Source organism: Octopus bimaculoides, chromosome 15 (assembly GCF_046866305.1).
Source record: "Octopus bimaculoides isolate indiv1 chromosome 15, ASM4686630v1, whole genome shotgun sequence".
NCBI lineage: Eukaryota > Metazoa > Mollusca > Cephalopoda > Octopoda > Octopodidae > Octopus > Octopus bimaculoides.
In genome coordinates this window covers 51,760,035-51,779,468 of record NC_142942.1, presented here as the reverse complement: position 1 = coordinate 51,779,468, position 19,434 = coordinate 51,760,035, and the positions used below count along the sequence as shown (strand labels likewise).

The 19,434-nt window shown below is 33.8% G+C and overlaps 1 protein-coding gene across 16 annotated transcripts in view; it reads left to right on the top strand.

Moving 5' to 3' along the window:
* LOC106870813 (ubiquitin carboxyl-terminal hydrolase 3) overlaps window positions 1–18,924 on the top strand; it is a 78,033-nt gene extending 59,109 nt beyond the window's left edge. For 15 of the 16 annotated variants that reach the window (XM_089363969.1, XM_089363966.1, XM_052973339.2 and 12 more), the window contains 12 exons: window positions 818–901; window positions 1,981–2,065; window positions 5,072–5,154; window positions 6,302–6,412; window positions 7,278–7,391; window positions 8,566–8,786; window positions 10,012–10,095; window positions 10,855–10,973; window positions 12,529–12,648; window positions 13,564–13,637; window positions 15,522–15,562; window positions 16,843–18,924. In XM_089363969.1, coding sequence (XP_089220095.1) covers window positions 818–901; window positions 1,981–2,065; window positions 5,072–5,154; window positions 6,302–6,412; window positions 7,278–7,391; window positions 8,566–8,786; window positions 10,012–10,095; window positions 10,855–10,973; window positions 12,529–12,648; window positions 13,564–13,637; window positions 15,522–15,562; window positions 16,843–16,988 — 1,282 coding nt within the window. In that variant the 3' untranslated portion in view covers window positions 16,989–18,924. The remainder of the gene's footprint in view (window positions 1–817; window positions 902–1,980; window positions 2,066–5,071; window positions 5,155–6,301; window positions 6,413–7,277; window positions 7,392–8,565; window positions 8,787–10,011; window positions 10,096–10,854; window positions 10,974–12,528; window positions 12,649–13,563; window positions 13,638–15,521; window positions 15,563–16,842) is intronic. The other variant, XM_014917031.3, reaches the window with a different exon arrangement.
* Window positions 18,925–19,434: the final 510 nt, after the last annotated feature.

Genomic DNA, 19,434 nt, shown 5'->3' with positions numbered 1-19,434 from the left:
TTTATTGTGTTTAATTTGGTGAAGGTAAAGAACTTCTGGCCATAACTGCAGTAATTTTGGGTTTGAAAAACCAAAACTGGTTTATGAATTAACAACTCATTGATTCCTAACATAGACTGATAGAAGTGCACACTTTGCCTATTGCATTGTTGTCTTGGCGGTGGTGGCGGCGGCGGCAGCTGTTGTTACTGTTATTATTCAACCTCAGCATATGACTGGTACTTGTTTTATTGATCCTGAAAAATTAATCCTGGTGCTATTTGGGGTTGAAATCTCAAGGAATCTGACTAAATACAAAAATGAATTTTGTCTGATGTTCTACAAACTCTGCCATTGTCATCTGGTCAAGCTTGCTCAGACACTTTTTACCTGCACACACCATCCATCTCGATCCTGCATCAGTTGAAGGCGGTCTTTGGGGAGGCACCTAGTGTCTCTGATGAGTTGATGTGCACACATTGTGTGCAGATGACAAGCTTGAGTACAGTTGTGCTTTGACATCCATAGCTGTAGGTCTTGTTTAGCTTGCCAGCAATGTCTCACAAAGCATAAGCACTTTTCCCTTATAATGATAAAAACAGGCAGATCACCCCTACAGCTGTTTCTCTGTCAATCCATTTCAAATGTTTCTGTTTTTCCCCATTCTTTATTCTTCATATCTCTCTCTTTCTCTCTCTCTTTCTCTCTCTCTCTCTCTCTCCCTCCCTCCCTCCCTCCCTCCCTCCCTCCCTCCCTCCCTCTATTTCAGATCCTGTGGAAATATTTGTTTTATTGATTACCACTGAAATATATTTCTCTTGTTTTTACTTTCTATTAGTTATGTCTGTGATGAATTTGTGGTCAATGATACTAAAGGAGGACATCTTGAAAAACTCCGAAAACATCTTCAATCACTGAACAGGTATTTATATTTTTTTGTCTTCCTGTTGCTTAATCCAGTAAAAACCAAAAATAAAATAATAATAAAATAAAAGAAGCAAGACTCTCTCTCCATCATCTTCGAATATTTTCCCCTCGTCCTCCTTCATTTTTCTGCCGTGTTTACACTTAAATCTCTGCATACTTTCCTTGCTCCTCTGGAAGAACAAACATATTTCTGTAATGTGAGTGTGTGTGTCTTCATATTTGTACTAGTTGGGCAGTTGTGACACTTGGTGTCCTTCTTAACAATGTTCAACATTATTCAACAGTTGGTGTCAAGAAGGACATCCAATTATAAAGTACAGCAGGGTCGTCTGTCACCAATATCCTTCTTGATGGGGATTAACTAGATGTGTAAAACTACACAGGCCAAAAGAATAGGCACATGGTTTTTACAAGAACAGATGCTAGAGTATCTAGACTTTCTGGATGGCACTTGTCTGATATACCAAAATGTTTGGGACATGCAGGGAAAAACATACAAGCTAATAGAGATAACAGTGATAACCCCTTTCCTTTAGAAATTGCTGGCTTTCTACTAAAATTCAGAAGCATATATATATATATATATATATATATATATATAAATAGAGCTAAAAATTAATCCATTGAAAATACTTTATTGCAACAACAATAACAATAATAACAATAATAATAACAAATAAATAGACCTATGTCCAATTGTTGTTGCAATAAAGTATTTTCAATGGATTAATTTTGAGCTCTATTTAAAGTTGATATATATTCAAAGACTCAACTGTGAGTTTTCTGCTAAGATTGTTAACAGATACTATATTTTTTACCAAATTTTTTGGTTAAAAAAAATATATATTTAATATATATATATATATATATATATATATATATAATATTGATGTGATCATTCTTACATTTAATATGCAAAAATGTTAAAGATCAGTGCTTTATGTATATCTTTTGTTTACCGTTGTGATATTCTACATATTTAAACGTGTTCTGAAACGTACGTGTGTGTGTGTGTGTGTGTGTGTGCGTGTAATATACATGTGATAATTATTTCTCTTTTTCCTACCCATGCAGTCCACAGAGCCGGCTGAGAGACAAATCTAAAAGAATTTCTCAAACAGATTCAGTTGAAAATAACAAAAGGAAAAAAATGAAATTGGTGAGTCGTCTACTTCTTTCTCTTTTGAAGACAAGAATAGCAACCGTGCCAGTGGCAGTGGTTGATAGGTAGAGGACAGGGTTGGGATTATTAGCAATGTGCCTTGCTAGATTTAGTCTAGGATGTCACTTTATAGCCTGGCTTTAAATCCCTCTAGGATCAAGTCAAATAAAATGTCAGTCACACACTACTGTTGATTCAATCGATTTTTTGCCAGAAATAAATAAATAAATAAAGGCCAAACCAGCTACATCAGTAGACAGTTGTTACAATATTGAATGAATTCAAATTCAAAAATCTCTCATATATTTTGGGCAGTATAATATATTTCATGACATGTTTCAGTATTCTTCATTTTTTTTTTCTTTCTTTTAATGTGTGTGTTGTATTTTTGCCACATTATGCTGGAGTGGGTCTTGTAGCATTTGTTCGTGTAATTGGGTTTTGTGTTCACATAATTGATGCCTGCCAATCTCATGAAACACATGTAAATCATATAATGCATTAATACTGACTACATTTTCTATGTTCCTTCTTGCTCTCTCTCTCTCTCTTTCTTTCTCACTCTTTCTCTCTCCCCTCTGTATGTAAGTATGTGTATGTATGTATATATATATACACACATATAAATGACAAACAGTGAGAATGTTCTCAACACCGCATTGGTGGATAAAACTTCTTTATTTGTGTATTAAGGCCACCATTGGTTTCATGTGAAGAAAAATATCCTAATATCTTAACAATTTTTTAAGCCGATCACATGGAGGAATGGTGTTTGTCTCTGTTTTGGATGAAAACACAAAAACCTTTTTTCAAAAGGCGGTGCTCCAGCATGGCCACAGTCAAATGATGGAAACAAGTAAAAGAATATATATGTGTGTGTGTGTGTGTGTATATATATATATATATATATATATATATATATATAAAGCATAATTTCATATTTGGCATAGTCCCCATCCATTTGTAATAATTTATGCCTTTGTTTGTGTTAAAACAAGATTATATATATATATATATATATATATATATATATATATATATAGCTAGATGGTATAAGATATACACCTGTTGCCTCTGTTGTACACTTTAATAATCACTGTATAGACTATATTTATGTAATTATAAAGTTTATGTAAGTGCAGATATAACCATGTGGTTGAGTGGATTGATGTGCAACCATCTGGTTTCATGTTCAATCCCATTGCCTTCTACTGTAGCTTCAGGTTGGTCCATACCTTTTGTGTTGAATTTTGCTGATGGAAACTGTGCAGAAGCCCACCCTGTATGTGCGTGTTTGTTTGCGTTGCATCCTTTTATGTTACCTAACTTAGTAGTTTTGACAAGCCGTGCTCAATAAAATAAGTACCAGCCTGAAATTAGTCGCAGGGTAGACAATATCAACAACTAAACACTTGAAAGCATTTTACCAGCACTACCACTACCCAATGACTGAATAAAAAAAAGTATACTTTGTATGTGTGTGTGCACACAATATAATTGTGTATATACAAGTATATCTAATAACAACAGTATCGTGGTGCTGTTTGTAGATATTGAAGTAAAATATTGTATTTCATGATTTTGACATCAGTTTCCTTCAACTTGTAGCTCAACACTTTTCCAGCTGTCAGCAATGTAAATACATAGCGGACAGTTGCAGTATTATTGTATTAGTCAGGGAATTGTTTTGTGCATGCATCAGCAACCTTAATTCACAGTTCTGGTATGATATATGCCAAGTCACACTGCTTGGCTGATAATAATTGTAATAGAATTCTGGCTTAGATTAAAGTACATTGTACTCTTTTCATCCAAACAGAAGAAGCAAACAACACTGAGTGTCATGAAATGTTTCAGCTAGTACTCTCTTGCCAGTACTTTGAACTCTTTTTTGTGCTTATCTAATGAAAATTCAACAAATTTCATTATTTTTAGAGCATTGGACAAAATAACTTACTATATTCAGTTACAGCCATTCTGAGTTCAAATCTGGCTGATGTCAGCTTTAGCTTTCATCCTTCCAGGATTGTAAAATAAAATACCAGTCAACTACTGGGGTTGGTTTGTATTACTGTAATGCATACTATCTTTGATCCTGTATCTTGTCCTTGTTTCAGTCATTAGACTGTGTCCATGCTGGAGCACTGCCTTGACAAAGTTTTAGTTGAATGAATTGACACCAGTACCTTTTTTTTTTTTACTTATACTATTGGTCCCTTTGTCAAACTGTTAAGTCATTGGGATGTAAACACATCAACACCGGTTGTCAAGCAGAGGTCACACACACACACAAACACACACACACACAAACACACACACACACAAACACACACACACACTTCTTTCAGTTTCCACTTACGAAATCCACTCGTCTCTTCCACTATAGTAGAAGAGACTTGCCCAATGTGCCACACTGCAGAACTGAATCCAGGATTATGTGGTTGGGAAACAGACTTCTTATCACACAGCCATGCCTTTTTTTTTCCTTTTCTTCTTTATTTTGTACTTGCTGAGTCTGCAGGTGGGGAGTGTGGGATATGTAATAGGCCTTATATAGTTTCTCTCTGTGTCTGATTCACTCACAAGGTATTGGTCAGCCCCTAGCTACAATACAAGGCAATATATAACACACACACACACACACACACACACACACACACACACACACACACACACACACACACACACACACACACACCACGCACACACACACCACGCACGTGTGTGTGAGGTGTGTTGATGATTCAGTCTTGATGTATTTGAAATTAGAAAGCAACACCTAAATGGTGTCCATTTATCAAATAAGTTTATTTAAGTTATGCATCTAGAGGAAGTGCAACAAGGATTGTTCCCTTCACATATTCTCTCAGCAACTGATTTTACCAAAAATTAACCTTTGACTCAACGCTCAGACGAAATCTTTTTCATTATTTATATTTGCATTAAATTTATTTATTTTTATTTTTTAATTTATTTTTGTTATTTATTTTTTATAATAATAAGGACAAAGATACCAATCCAAGATCATCTGGGCTTCGGAATTTGGGGAACACATGTTTTATGAATGCAGTTTTACAGTCACTCAGGTAAAAAAATATTTTCTGATCATCATTTGGTTATGTTTGTTGTTTCTTTATTATAGATGTATCCCCTTTCCTTTCCCTTCTTCTATACCATTAGCTTACAACCATCATATGATGTCCTGATGAGTGTACACACATTTGTGTACATGCATACACATGTATGCATACAACGAATGTCTTTCAGTTACCACCTACCAAATCCACTCAACCTGGGACTATTGTAGAACACAATTGCTCATGGTTCACTTAATGGAACTGAACACAAAACCACATGGTTGGGAAGCAAACTTCCTAACCACACAGCCATGCCTGCACCTATAATATACCAAAGTTAAATTCACAATTCTTTGATTTCCAAACCATCGTCTTCTCTCCAGATGTTAAATTCTCCAAAATAGGTTTGGAGTAGTCCTAATTATGTCTTCTTATTGGATTAGAATTTATTGCAATTTATAAAAATAGTTTAAAATATTTTTACTAAACACTAATTTGATTTGATGATTTTGGGAATTATATAAAATAGTTTTAAATTAAAAGGTGCTTTAATTAAATTTTACTTCTTTGTTGTCTGGATTTTTAAAGATTTATGATCAATAGAATGTTTGCTTGCATTTTGTTGGGATTTCATTTTAAAGATAAAATAGTAGCAGTTAAATTTTAGTTCAATAGACCGAGGTAAACATAACCAATATGTCTTAATTATACCAGTGTTTGTTGAGAATCAATAATTAAAACTAACCTTTAACCAGGGTTTAGGGGGAATATAGAGATGATTAAAATTTGATGAGAAAATATGCATTCATATCACATGGTTACTGAAAGAAATGATAATAAAAATAATTCCCACATATGTGTGTGTGTGTGTGTGTGTGTGCGTCTGTTCCCCCCCCCCCCCACACTTGACAGCCAATGCTGGTGTGTTTACGTCCTTCTAACTTAGCAGTTCAGCAAAGGAGACTGATAGAATAAGTACTAGGCTTACAAAGAATGAGTCCTGGTGTTGATTTGCTCAACTAAAGGCGGTGCTCCAGCATGGCCGCAGTCAAAGGACTGAAGCAAATAAAAGAATAAAAGAAAAAAAGAAAGAATAAAAGAATTGAAAACATGGTTCCATTTATTTCTGAACAGTTTTGTGGTTTGTCTCTTGCAGCAATATAGAGGAATTTTGTGGTTACATTAAACGTTTACCTTCTTTGGAAGATCAAGTATACAAAATGAGGAAATGTCATTATGCTAAACGAACAAAAAATGGGGAAGATGTGTAAGTATAAGGTTGATTTCTTGTTTATACTCTTCTGTGTATGAAATACGGGCAGAACAGCTGGCTCTTATCTTTATTCTTGTTTGTTTATGCTCCTGTTTATGCTCATTAACTGTTGACTCAGACCAACTCTAAGCTTATTAATAACGCTTTCTAACCTTGACACAGGGTCATAAATGTTTATTGCCTTAATCAATCTCAGTGCATGACTGATACTATTTTTTTTGATATGTTATAAATTATTGTACTTTACAAGTATTGGTTACATTTTTTTTTTTATGAAGTGAGTTGAAATTCCACCTAGATCTATTTCTATTATTCTAAGGACAATAAAATGAGTACCACATACTAAAATGATCATTAGGATTGGTAAAATTGACTAAATTGCCCCAGTTTGGTCACAGTTTGACTGAGACCAGTTAGAAAAAGTTACTCATTCTCTGTTTGTTTTTGTTGCTTCCCTCTGGGATTCTTGCATTGCTTGAAGGTGAAATAAGCCCTTACTAGATTTGAACTTGAGACCCTGAATTTAAATATTTGTAAAGTACTTAGTCTTAAGTTCTGACATTTCTGCCACTTGACCTCAAAAGGAGCTCATTGGGAAAATCTGGCCAAGTGGTTAAGACTGTTGTGATACATCGTTCAAAAATACAGGTCCCTAGTTCAAATCCAACCTGGTTTTATGTACAGATCTAAGAATAAAACACCTGATGTCAATCACAGATTAACTCAATCAAAACACATTGCTCTTGCTAATATTAATCATTGTTTCATCTTTAAGGAAAAGGCAAACTTTCTGAAATATAATCCTATTTATTCCTTTGTTTATCATATTTTGTCTTTATTTTTATTCTATCTATTTTAGGCTTTTAGTGGAAGAACTGCGGAAAACATTGATAGCTTTATGGCAGGGAACCAAGACAGCTATATCCCCAGATTCCCTCTTCTCAGTGATCTGGCAAGTTGTACCCAGATTTAGGTATGTACGAAGGTTACAAGACATTTCTGTCAATTGTCTGATTTTATCTGGGACAATTTAGGCCAAATTTAGTTGGCATCAACTCTGGCCATATTTAACATTATATTATTAATTTTTATAAGACAAATGGGTAAATCTATTGGTCTACGATTTCTGTGCTAAAATAAAGAATTTCAAGTAACAAATAAAGCTTTTAGATGTGATTTATTGCAGTAATTTTTACTGAAAAAGTAAAACACTAAAATCTTACGACTGTCTGGTTAGAAGTTTGCTTCCCAACCACATGGTTCTGGGTTCAGTTCCACTGTTGTGACACCTTAGGCAAGTGTCTTCTACTAGAGCCTTGGGCCGACCAAAGCTTTGTGGGTGGATTTGGTAGACAGAATCTGAGAGAAGCCTGTCATGTGTGTGTGTCTTTGTGCCTGTTTGTCCCCCACTACTTTGCTTGACAAACAGTGTTGGTTTGTTTACATCCCTGTAACTTTTCAAGGCAGTACCCCAGCATGGCTGCAGTCTAATGACTGAACAAGCAAAAGTTAAAAGATTTATACATATTCCAAACATTCCATTAATTAGCACTTGTTTGTATAATATATTGATGCATAATCAGATTGGAGTTTGGTGCAGCCTCCTGGCTTGCCAGTCCTCAATCAAACCATCCAACCCATGCCAGCATGGAAAGTGGATGTTAAACGATGATGATGGTTTATCTTATTCTATTGGTCATTAAAGCTTTAGCATTCAGATTACTGTCAAATGTAATACTTATTTATTCATGTTTTGGATTAATCATGCATTATCTCAAAGGTTCTAGATTTCGATGATGTGATTTTTTTTATTTTTAGAATAACATTGTTGGGTGGGTGTGAAAGGCTGGATCTGGCTGGCTTGAACATAAAACAAGTAGAATATTAGGGCCAGATATCACTGGTTTAAATGCTAAAGGGTTAAATTATCCAAACCTTTTAATCTCAGAGCAGCCCCAAGTTACTAAATTACTGCTTTCGTAACTTCCAGCCTCTCCGTTCCATAATGATTATTGTTTCCTTAATATGTGAAAATTTATTACTGACTACTACTACTACTACTACTGCTGATTGCTACTACTACTTCTGATTTAATGTAATCCACTTCAATGCCAAATGTGAACAAATCACTGTTTCCCATATTTCAGAGGTTACCAACAACAAGACGCCCACGAGTTCATGCGCTACTTATTAGACAGACTACATACAGAATTACTCACTCTTTTACCCTACCCAAATGACAACAGTCCGTTTATTGGTCCAAAAGGCAAAAGTACAATTGTGACTGCCATTTTCGGTGGTTTACTTCAGAATGAGGTCAATTGTTTGATATGTAATATGGAATCTAAAAAACACGACCCTTTTCTTGGTAATCATCCTTTTTTCTTTCTTTTCTTTTCTTTTGTAATATTTAGTTTAATTTAGTGATGACAATGATGATGATGATGAGTATAAAGATAATGATGTTAATCATAATATTGGTTTCATATTTTGGCACAAGGCCAGCAATTTCAGGAGAGGCAGGGGGCAAATTGACTACTGATACTGATTTTATTGACCCCGAAAAGTTGAAAGGCAAAGTCAGCCTCAGCAGAAATTGAACTCAGAATGTAAGGACAGTCAAAATGCCCAGTGTACTTACGATTTTGCTGTTCACCGCCTTATAATAATCATAATACAAGCACAAGGCCTGAAATTTTGTGGCGGAAGAAGTAGTCGATTACATTAACCTCAGTGCTCAACCAGGACTTACTTTATAAACCACAGAAGGATGACAGACAAAGTCAACCATGGCAACATTTGAATCTCAGAATGAAAGACTGGAAGAAATGGCACTAAGCATTTTGTGCAATATGGTAATGGTACAACAATGACTTACCTGTTGTAATTCAGTCATCCATAATCTGATATGATATTTCGGAATAATATTCCTTTATTCCGAAATATCAAATCAGACTATGGATGACTAAATTACAACAGGTATAGAGCCCATTGCTTGTATTATAGTGCATTGTTGTACCATTCAAAACTTTTTATTCTTTACAAACAATACACAATGCTTCAAGCGAACTACAATACTCTCCTATATATATATATATATATATATATATATATATATATATTAGATTGGAGCCTGGTATTGCCATCCGGTTTCACCAGTCCTCAGTCAAATCGTCCAACCCATGCTAGCATGGAAAGCGGACGTTAAACGATGATGATGATGATATATATATATATATATATATATATATATATATATACTTGCAGATAGAGGTAACAGATATAACTATTTGGTTGTATGAAATCCTAATCACATGAACAATGCAACATATCATTTATACCAATCATGGCTCCCTAAGGATCTCTTCTCAGGTTTCAGGGTTTGATGTCAAAAAGGGTTTGTACATAGCTCACTTGAAATGTATCAGGGTCCTCCTTTTCAGTTTTCAGGCTGAGGTCTTCTCCAAATTTGGCTTCGCCACTCAGGAGGCCTTATGAATCCCATTGAGAATGATTGGCTTATACTGACAATATACATGTAAATAAACTGATATTATTCTCAGTATTTCTTTTTATTTTACTTTATTTTCTAGATTTATCATTAGATATTCCAATCCAGTATTGTTCAAAAACAGCTCTCAAATCCAAAGAAAGTGAAGGAAGGTGTAAATTAACCGGTGAGTACAAGCAGTTTCTTTCTCCATATTGTGAGAAGTTACAAATAAGATTTACTGCATCTCTCTCTCTCTCTCTCTCTCTCTGTGTATGTGAGCTGGCAGAATCATTGCTGTGCCAGACAGAAGGACACTTGTTTGCAACTATCATCCACTGCCAAGGCAAGGAGACGGTAAAACACATATACAAGACCTGCCCACCACAACAGAACTGAGATCCTAAAACCAAAGTGCCACATAAAAAGCATTGGTGTGGGTGCTGGTGCCACCTAAAGAGCACTGGTGATGGTGCCACATAAAAAGCATCCAGTACACTCTGTAAAGTGGTTTGCATTAGGAAGGGCATCCAGCTGTTGAAGCCAAACCAAAACAGACTGTGGAACCTTGCACAGCCCTGGCCTTGCCAGTTCCTGTCAAATCATTCAACCCATGCTAGCATAGAAAATGGATGTTAAATGTTGTTGATGATGATGATGATATATATATGGTGGCTGGTTTCAGTGTCCATCTGCTAAGTCCACTCACAAGGCTTTGGTCTTCCCCAGGGTATCATTTGATGGGACTGAACCCTGAACCATGTGGTTGGGAAGCAAACTTCTTACCAAACAGCCACACCTGTGCCTATCAATTATTATTATTGACTTTCCTCCCAATAATCTTGCAGTCATGTTCTTATTTATGAAACCACCATTATTATTATTATTATTATTATTATTATTTATTAATGAATTTATTTATTTTTTTTAATATTTAATTCTTCAGATTGTTTGACCAGTTTCACAGATATAGAAGAATTAGAAGAATCAGAACTTTATATGTGTAGCAACTGTAAGAAAAAACAACATTCAACCAAAAAATTTTGGATTAGACGTTTACCAAATGTAAATGGATTCTGTTATTTATTCATTGTTTTATTTCCTTCTGCTTATTCAGATATGTTTTAAAATGGTGATTGTTGTCTTGTTCTAATTGTTGGTAATAAGTCAATTTTATTTCTTAATTCTACACATTTTGTTAAGCTGCAGCTTATTTCTAATTTGTTCGCATCTAGAGACTTTATTGTATCTAAATTATTTCTGCTTGTGTGTCTGTACTATTATGAAAATTGTATTCAGAAAATACAATTCCAATGGTTGATAAAGAAGTACCAATCAGTTACTGGAGTCAATATATTTGGCTTTATCTTTTCCCAAAATGTTTGACCTTGCTCTTATGTTAGAAATCATAATTATCTCTTAGCAAATGGTATTGAGTTGTCAGACAAGATTCGTTCTTTGTTTTTTTTTTTCTTGGCACTCCATCATCATATGTCTGAAAAGTGGTAAAATTATTCAAATTTAAAAAAACGATAAAAGTTGCAGAATACAAAAAAAAAAAAAAAAGCGAACTTATAAAACATTACAATAAAGATATTCTTCATGTTAATTCAAATAACATTGGAAAGGATTAAAATAAATAGAAAAAAAAACACATTTATCTGACAACCCATTGTAGTGACATTTCATGTTGGTACGAAATAAAAAAGTGATAGAATTGGTAATTTTGCTGGTAAAGTGACGCAACATATAACAGAAATAGACTCCTTGTAAGATGAGTTTGCAGCTGAAGTTTTATTCTTAACTCCAGACTTTTCACTTCAGTTACATTGCCAGCCGCCTTGGGGTAAGCATGAATGTCACCACTCGTATATTTCTGCCTTGAATAAAAGGGGGTTAATCTCTCATTAAAAGATTACATCAGTATACATCAATTGTATATATAGTGATACCACCACTGCAGCTGGTTTTCATTAATATGATCTGTGCTGTAGGCCATCAGCTTCTTTGTTGATTTGTCTTTGGAAAAGAATGAACATTACAAAGAACCATTTCCTGCCTCCAAAAATGTATTCAAAATTGTGTGTTTAGTCAAAGAAGGCTGCTCATTGTGTTCAGACTATATATTAGGGTAATGAAGAATGGTTCCAGCTCTATAGTGTAAACTATATAAAACATTATAATCAGTCTAAGGAATAATTAGAATCAATAGCATCAGGAGATAAAGGTTCCGTTCCCATCTGGTTATTTTTTTTCTATTTAGTTCATGATCATTTAATGTTTACAAATATATCTAAAATTATTTTGTGTGTTGGTTGTTGTAACAACTGTAATAGAATCTAGTTTAGCCAGTTTTCTCTTAGCCATAGGTGTTGTATGTGATGTTTTTGTTGTAAGAAATTTCATAAGAGTTTATATGTATTTAGTGTCCCAAATACAACTTGGCATTCTCACTACATAACCCTTATTTGAAGGTCAAGTGTGTGTGACCTCTTGTTTAACCCCAACACTCTGATTAAGCTTTATTTGGGAGGTTCTTCATTGTCTATTTACATTGCTTTAATTTCTAGTTTATTTTGTGCGATGTCAATAACATTCTATCATAATTATTTCTATTCAGGTTTTATGCTTGCATTTGAAGAGATTTCGGTGGAATTCTGTGTTTAGATTAAAAATTGAGACTTTTGTTGAGTTTCCAATACGTGGTCTTGATATGAACCGATATGTGTTAAACAACTTGGTAAGTTAGTATACATGCTGTTTGACCCAGTACTGGCCAATGTTTCTTTTTGTTTTTATTTTTCTACTGCATTTCAATCACATGAAATTATCTTCCACCTTGTCTTTATGAATAGAAGTTGTACAGTCTACTTTTGTCTTGGACTCAAACAACTTTTCTAAAACATAAAAATTATTGGATAAATAATTTAAATTAAAATGCAACCTCATCATTATGCTTTCCATTTTTTTCTTTTTTCTTTTTACATGTCATTAGTAGTAAAATTAAAATGAAATTCAAATGAACTGTTTTATCTCATTAAATTCTGGGGTTGTTAAAAGCAAACAAAAAAAGCAGGATTAAAATGTACAAAATATCATTCGTTCATGTCAACACCAGTATTTAGTGTGTTTGTTATGTGTGTTTTAATTAATCAATTAATTTTTTTACTAGTTCAGCCTCACTGTCTTTGGTGGCCAAAAACTCATATTCTTCAGATCTGTTTTAATGCATCTGTTATGATGCAGGTCTTAATCTTGTATACCACTTAGAAGACATTTATTTCATCACAAAAACTTTTGTGATGAAATAAATGTCTTCTAAGTGGTATACAAGAAATATTCCTGCTATACTTGCCATCTCTCACACCATGCCCTTTGGGAATCATTAGTGTATGCAATAAGAATTTGGTACGAAACAATCCAAGAATATGTCTAAGACTTAACACTCTTCAGTGTTTTTATTTTTTTCTACGTTTTTACTTGGGATACTCATGAATTCCTTTGAGTTTTTGGCAGCCACCTTAAAACATTTTCAGTTTTTTTTTGCTTCCATTTCTAAAATCATGTATCCTAAAATTTCTATTGAAAAAAAAAAAGAAAGAAAAAGAAAGTTTTGTTTGCAGTCTTCTAATCAGGAATACTGTCATTTTTACAGCATGAGACACGAGGTAGCTTCTCTGGCAGCAACCTTTATGATTTAGCTGCTGTTATTGTCCACCATGGTTCTGGGTGAGTTTATTTCTTGATTTTGTGAATATTATCTCCACTATTAGTTAGTTAGAATCATGTCACAAGTTTTCACCATTTCAGAAATTCACTCACAATTATCTTTATCGCAGTTTTTTTTTTTTTAGATCATCACTTAGTTTTATCTTACATTAAAATATTTATCTCCAGTGTATGTGTATCCAACATGTTGTTACTTTGTATTTATCCCTCTTTTAACTTTGTTGTTATCAACTATTTTCATAATAAAATACAATTTGCAAATAATTCCTTGCTAGTAACTGTGTAAATTTAATAACCTTATATATCTCACGTTTACTGACTACAAATGCAGCATTTTATTTTCGTCTTACATTTCACTTTGATTGTTCTTACTATTTTTTCTCAAATGTATGATATTTTATTTATAAATAAACTAACTTTATTTTAGTAACAGAAGTTAAATTTCCCATTTTCTTCCAGCTCGTCTGCTCCTTTTTTTCTGGTTCAAGTTAACATTTCTAAATAATTTTTATGGATATGTCACTATGTTTAGATATAGTTTGTGATTTGTCCATCATCTATATGTGATTAAACCACAGTTTCTTATAAATGATTTAGTCAGATCATATAACATATTAGCATGGCTGTGTGGCAAACGTTTCCTTTGCAACCATGTAATGACTGGTTCAGTCCCACTCCAGTTGACAGCATAGACTAGTGTCTTCTACCTTAGTGTGGTTAAATTTGGTAGAAAGAAATCGTCTTGATGTCTAACGGATGTGTGTGTTAGTGTGTGATGTCAAAAAGTTGATGCATCAAACAAAAATCTGCCTCGGTTGCCTCCTCTTCAAATTTAGTGTTTTTTTGTTTTTTTTTGCCTTTTGTCTTTGAGGTTAAATAAAATCCTTGAAGACAGTGCTTCAACAAGTTGCCATCTAATGATTAAAAAATATATATATAAAGAAATTGAAGAATTTCCCATAAAGGCATGCTCATTAATTGATATTATACCCCTATTGTCAAGTGGACAGGTACCACTCTCCAAAAATATTGTTCACTCAAAGGAAGGGAAGTTATTCAGATTCTTTTATCATCTTAAAACAAAATTCCTTATTTCTGTTTCAAACAATATTATATTCTTCACCAAAAATATTGATCCTGGTTTTTCAATCAAACTAGCAACTTCTATGGAATGTTTTGTTATTTTATTTTAGATTCATCTGACGTTGAATGTTAGATCTTATCATCATCATCATCATCATCATCATCTTCATCATCATCTTCATCAGTCTGCTTTCAGTGTTGGCAAGGAATGGATGGGTCATTCCTCTCTGAGTAAGTTCTTATTCAGTGTTACAGCTGTCTAAGACAAGTTGGAGGATCGCATCTCATTTGTATGTTCTCAGTTTTGGCATAATTTCTTCATCATTTAACTTCCGTTTTCCACGCTGGCATGGGTCAGACTGACCAAAGCCTTGCAAGTGGATTTAGTCGGTAGAAACTGAATGAAGCTTGTCGTGTGTGTGTGTGCGTGTGTGATGGTTGTAAACAAGCACCACCATCATATAAGTGGTGTTTATTCCTTACTTGAAATACATGAGGGTTGGTAACAGCAAGGGCACCTGGTCATGGATCTGCATCAACAAATTCTGTCTGACCCATACAAGCACGAAACAGTGAGCATTAAATGATGATGATGATGATTAGTTTTTATAATTTTAGTGCAGCAAAATAGCTAAGACATTACTTCCAAAAATTTCAGTAAGCTTCCTTATATGGTATTGGTATAAATTATATAAAATATCTAAGATTTGTTGTGTAGTTGTTTGTAACATTAAATCATTCAAATATATCTAATCAGTAAAAACAATCTAATTCATTTGTTTTATTTTCCATATTTGTCAGTGCTGGTTCAGGACATTATACTTCATATGCTATTCACAAAGGTGAGATGACTTTCTGCAATTCAAATGGACTTTTGTATTTAACATTGTTGAAAATAACTTTTCAATAAATGCAGTCATTGCTGTTTTGTAAATTGCTACACTTCTTGGGAAATATTTCTTGCTGTATTTATTATAATCTCACCAAGTGTGTGTGTGTGTGTGTGTGTGTGTGTGTGTGTGTGTGTGTGATCAACATAGCTTGCATGAATCAACAAAGGAGACTGTATGTAGTTATTGATCCTGGTAGAAATAGCAGCCAAATTTCTCTGAGATTGCATCTACCATCTTAATGATGTGAATATTTTGCTACATTGTAGTAAAATATTGTTTCAGGAGCAGATACAGTGGAGCATTAGCTTATGAATTTCATTCATTCCTGAATGCCTGAAATGTTAGTAAACCAAAACTATTTCTGCCATCAGAAAGTCAAGAGAATTCACAGCAAATTTATGCAGGGATGTGTACTGAGTGAACGCTAGACAGCAACCGACACTCCCTCCCCCACTGATGCACCCAGCTTGTTGTCAATTGTTGTGGCCAGGCTGTGTGCTCATTACTCGAGGCACCATTCATCACCTGAGATGCTTTACATTAAAAAAAATTGTTTATAAACCAACATGCTTTTCATGAGAAGCATTAGTAAACTGAAGTTTGACTGTAAATAATACCTGACCGAGAGAGAGAGAGACAGAGAGAGAGAGAGAGAGAGAGAGAGAGAAGGTGATCCTAACCAGAACAAATTTGACTAAATGTTTGCTCACTCTGCTAAACATCAGAGTGTATCTGTTTGAATGAGTAAGGTTGACATGAAAAAAGAAAAGATGAATGGACAGATGGCTTTATAATCACTTGGAGTGAATTGTTAGTATGGACTCGAGCATAATATTTAGTTAGGAGAGTGTTGTAGTTCGCTTGAAGCATTGTGTATTGTTTATAAAGAATAAAAAGTTTACAATGGTACAACAATGCACTATAAACTAAAAAAAAAAGGACTATATACCTGTTGTAATTTGGTTATCTATAGTCCGATGATATTTCGGAATTACAATTCCTTCTTCAGATCTTCTTAGAAGATCTGAAGAAGGAATTGTAATTCCGAAATATCATCGGACTATAGCTGACCAAATTACAACAGGTATATAGTCCATTTTTTGTTTTATTCTTTATAATATTTAGTATTCTGAAGATATGTTTATAATTTTTTAAAAATGGGGAAAAGTTGGTGGTAAGATTCCCTAAGAATTTCTTTTGAAATTTAATTTTGTTCTTCTTGTTTGCAGGTGTTTGGTACCACTTTAATGACAGTAATGTCACAGTATGCAATGAAGAGACTGTGTCACGCTGTAAAGCCTATATTTTGTTCTATGTGCGACGTGAATTCAAGCTTCCAGAAAATATTGGAGTAAACAATAAACTTGATGATTAGATAATCCATGCATATACGTACGCAGACCACCATGCCTCACACCCACACATACACACACACACATGTATACACCCACAAATATATGAGCCAACAAAGGAGCCTCTATGTGGTCGCTTGACCTGCTAGAAATAGCAGCCAAATTTCCCTTAAATCTCACCCTACCATCTTAAAAAAAAGATGATATCTAATTAGGCTTGTTTGCTACTCAAGTTTTGAGCCCAAGAGCAAACAGAGGGTTTCTCTCCGGGCTTGCTGGTCTTCTGCTAGTGTTGCTATTTGTCTTGGTGACCTCATGATTCAGGGTGTTGACCCTTAACCGGGAGTATTTGTCAACAGGGAGTGAGAGAAGGAGAGAGAAAGAGAGGGAGAGTAAGAAAATGAAAAAAAAAAGAAAACAAACAAACAAACTAAAAGAGCAGTTGTTGCAGAACTGGTTGCATCGTTAGTTCTTATGAACTCCCTCAGTTCCATTCAAGCTGTACCAGGCTGTACCAAGCTGTACCAATTGACTATGCGCAATAACTTTTTAGTGTGCGTGTTTGTACAGAGATATTAAGCGTTCCTGGAGTTAAAAGATTTGGTTTCAGTTTTGCTGGGAAGCCCAGTGGAAGTAGAAGCTTCATAATTTATACTACCTCATTGTGCTTCAGCTCAGTGGCTGGAAAACTTTTCCTATTTTCATTCTGTTTTAGATTTTTTATTTTCATTTTTTTTTTCTTTCATTTTTCCCCCTTTTTCGTTCATTTTTTTTCTCCCTCTTATTTTCATAACCATGTTTCAAAACTATTTACAAGTTTATAAATTTATTTCACTCATGAAAATGTCTTAAGTATATTTTCTAATAAGTCCTGCCTTTCTTGGTCAACAAGATTTATTAGAAGCCATTTAACAGTGGATTGATTCATAGAACAGCAATGTGCTATTAACTTTTTTTTTTTTTAAATTCTTCTTCCTTCTCAACCAGTGTAATTCTCCATTTATATCCTAATGTTATTTTCCAGAGAATAGTTAATAATAATTTTTAATATTTCATACCAAACAATGGTTTTAGTTGATTGTATTCTAAACTTTAGAACGTATAACTGTGTTTACAGTAACAAAAAAGAAAAAAAAACGAAACAATTTTTTAAAAATTTCATTCATCACAAATTGATTTAGGAGTTGTTGAAACTTAAGGGGTATTTGCTGTTCGAAGTAGAAAAATACTACATCATGTTTTATGGGTTCAAATGGGCTTCTGATTTGGTACTTGGGTAGCTTTTAATACTTTAGTTCCATTTTCAAATAACACTCTTTTGTTAATATAAATTGGCTCTACTTGAGATTCAAAAAAGTTTTTTTTTCTTAGATATAACATTGTATCATTGAAATGGTCCTCAGAATTTAAGAAGAAAAACATCAGTTAGGATCATTGTCTTCAGCAAAATTGCAGTTATAATATATTGTAAAAAAAAAAAAAAGAAATTATTTTCTACAAACTAAAAACACCAGTGATAATTATTATCCACTAAATCATTTCATGTTTCAAGCTAAGACGAATTTCTGTTGTTCCCACATCATTTTTCATTTATTATAAAATATAACCCTTTTTTTTGTCTTTCTTTTTTTTTCTTTTCTTTTTTTTTTTAGTTGGTTCCTTGCAGAACTTCATTGACTCATTGGGTTTGTTTGCCTTTGAACAACTGAATGTTGTCATCGTTATGTACTGAGGTCTTATGAAGCATTATTGATATGTCATTGTCATCAACATCATCATCACCACCACCATCATCATCATTATCATCAATAATCAGTGTAAAAAGTGACAAATAAAAGGGTTTGGGCGAAAGCCTTATCATCTGTATAAGAGAAATTCTTTCATGTTATTAGTTGAAAGATACAAGAAAGATTTTGTCATTTACAGAAAACTGTCCATTAGTAAAGAATTGTTCAATAAGTATACAACCTTATTTCTATTTAAAATCATCACCTTGATCAGCATTCTTCTTCTTCTTCTTCTTCTTCTCATTATTATTGTTATTATTATTATTAATTCTTTTTTCTCATGGAACAATGCATTCTAGAAATGTCTGCAAGTGAAGTGACTTTATTTGTTAGGTAACAACATCATCTTACATATGTTACATCAGGGAAGTAAGTACCGAAACCTTCAGTCTCATACTGCAGTCAGATTAATCAAAGATTTACTCATGCTAAAACTCAGCAATATTGCCCAACTTGCCATTATATTTAGCATTTTCTTTTGTTTTTCTTTTCTTTTTATTTGTAAGTTGTTTTTTCTCTCTTTAAACTGACAAATGTTCCTTCTTGTTTAACACCTTTCCATGGCCCTTGAATGTTTTTTTGCAGAAAAACACTGTTGTAAGCATTCAGGACTGGTCTTTTGGTTTGAGGACACCTCATGGATTGTGGTTTATTCGTCCTTCTCTCCACCACTGTGAGGCCC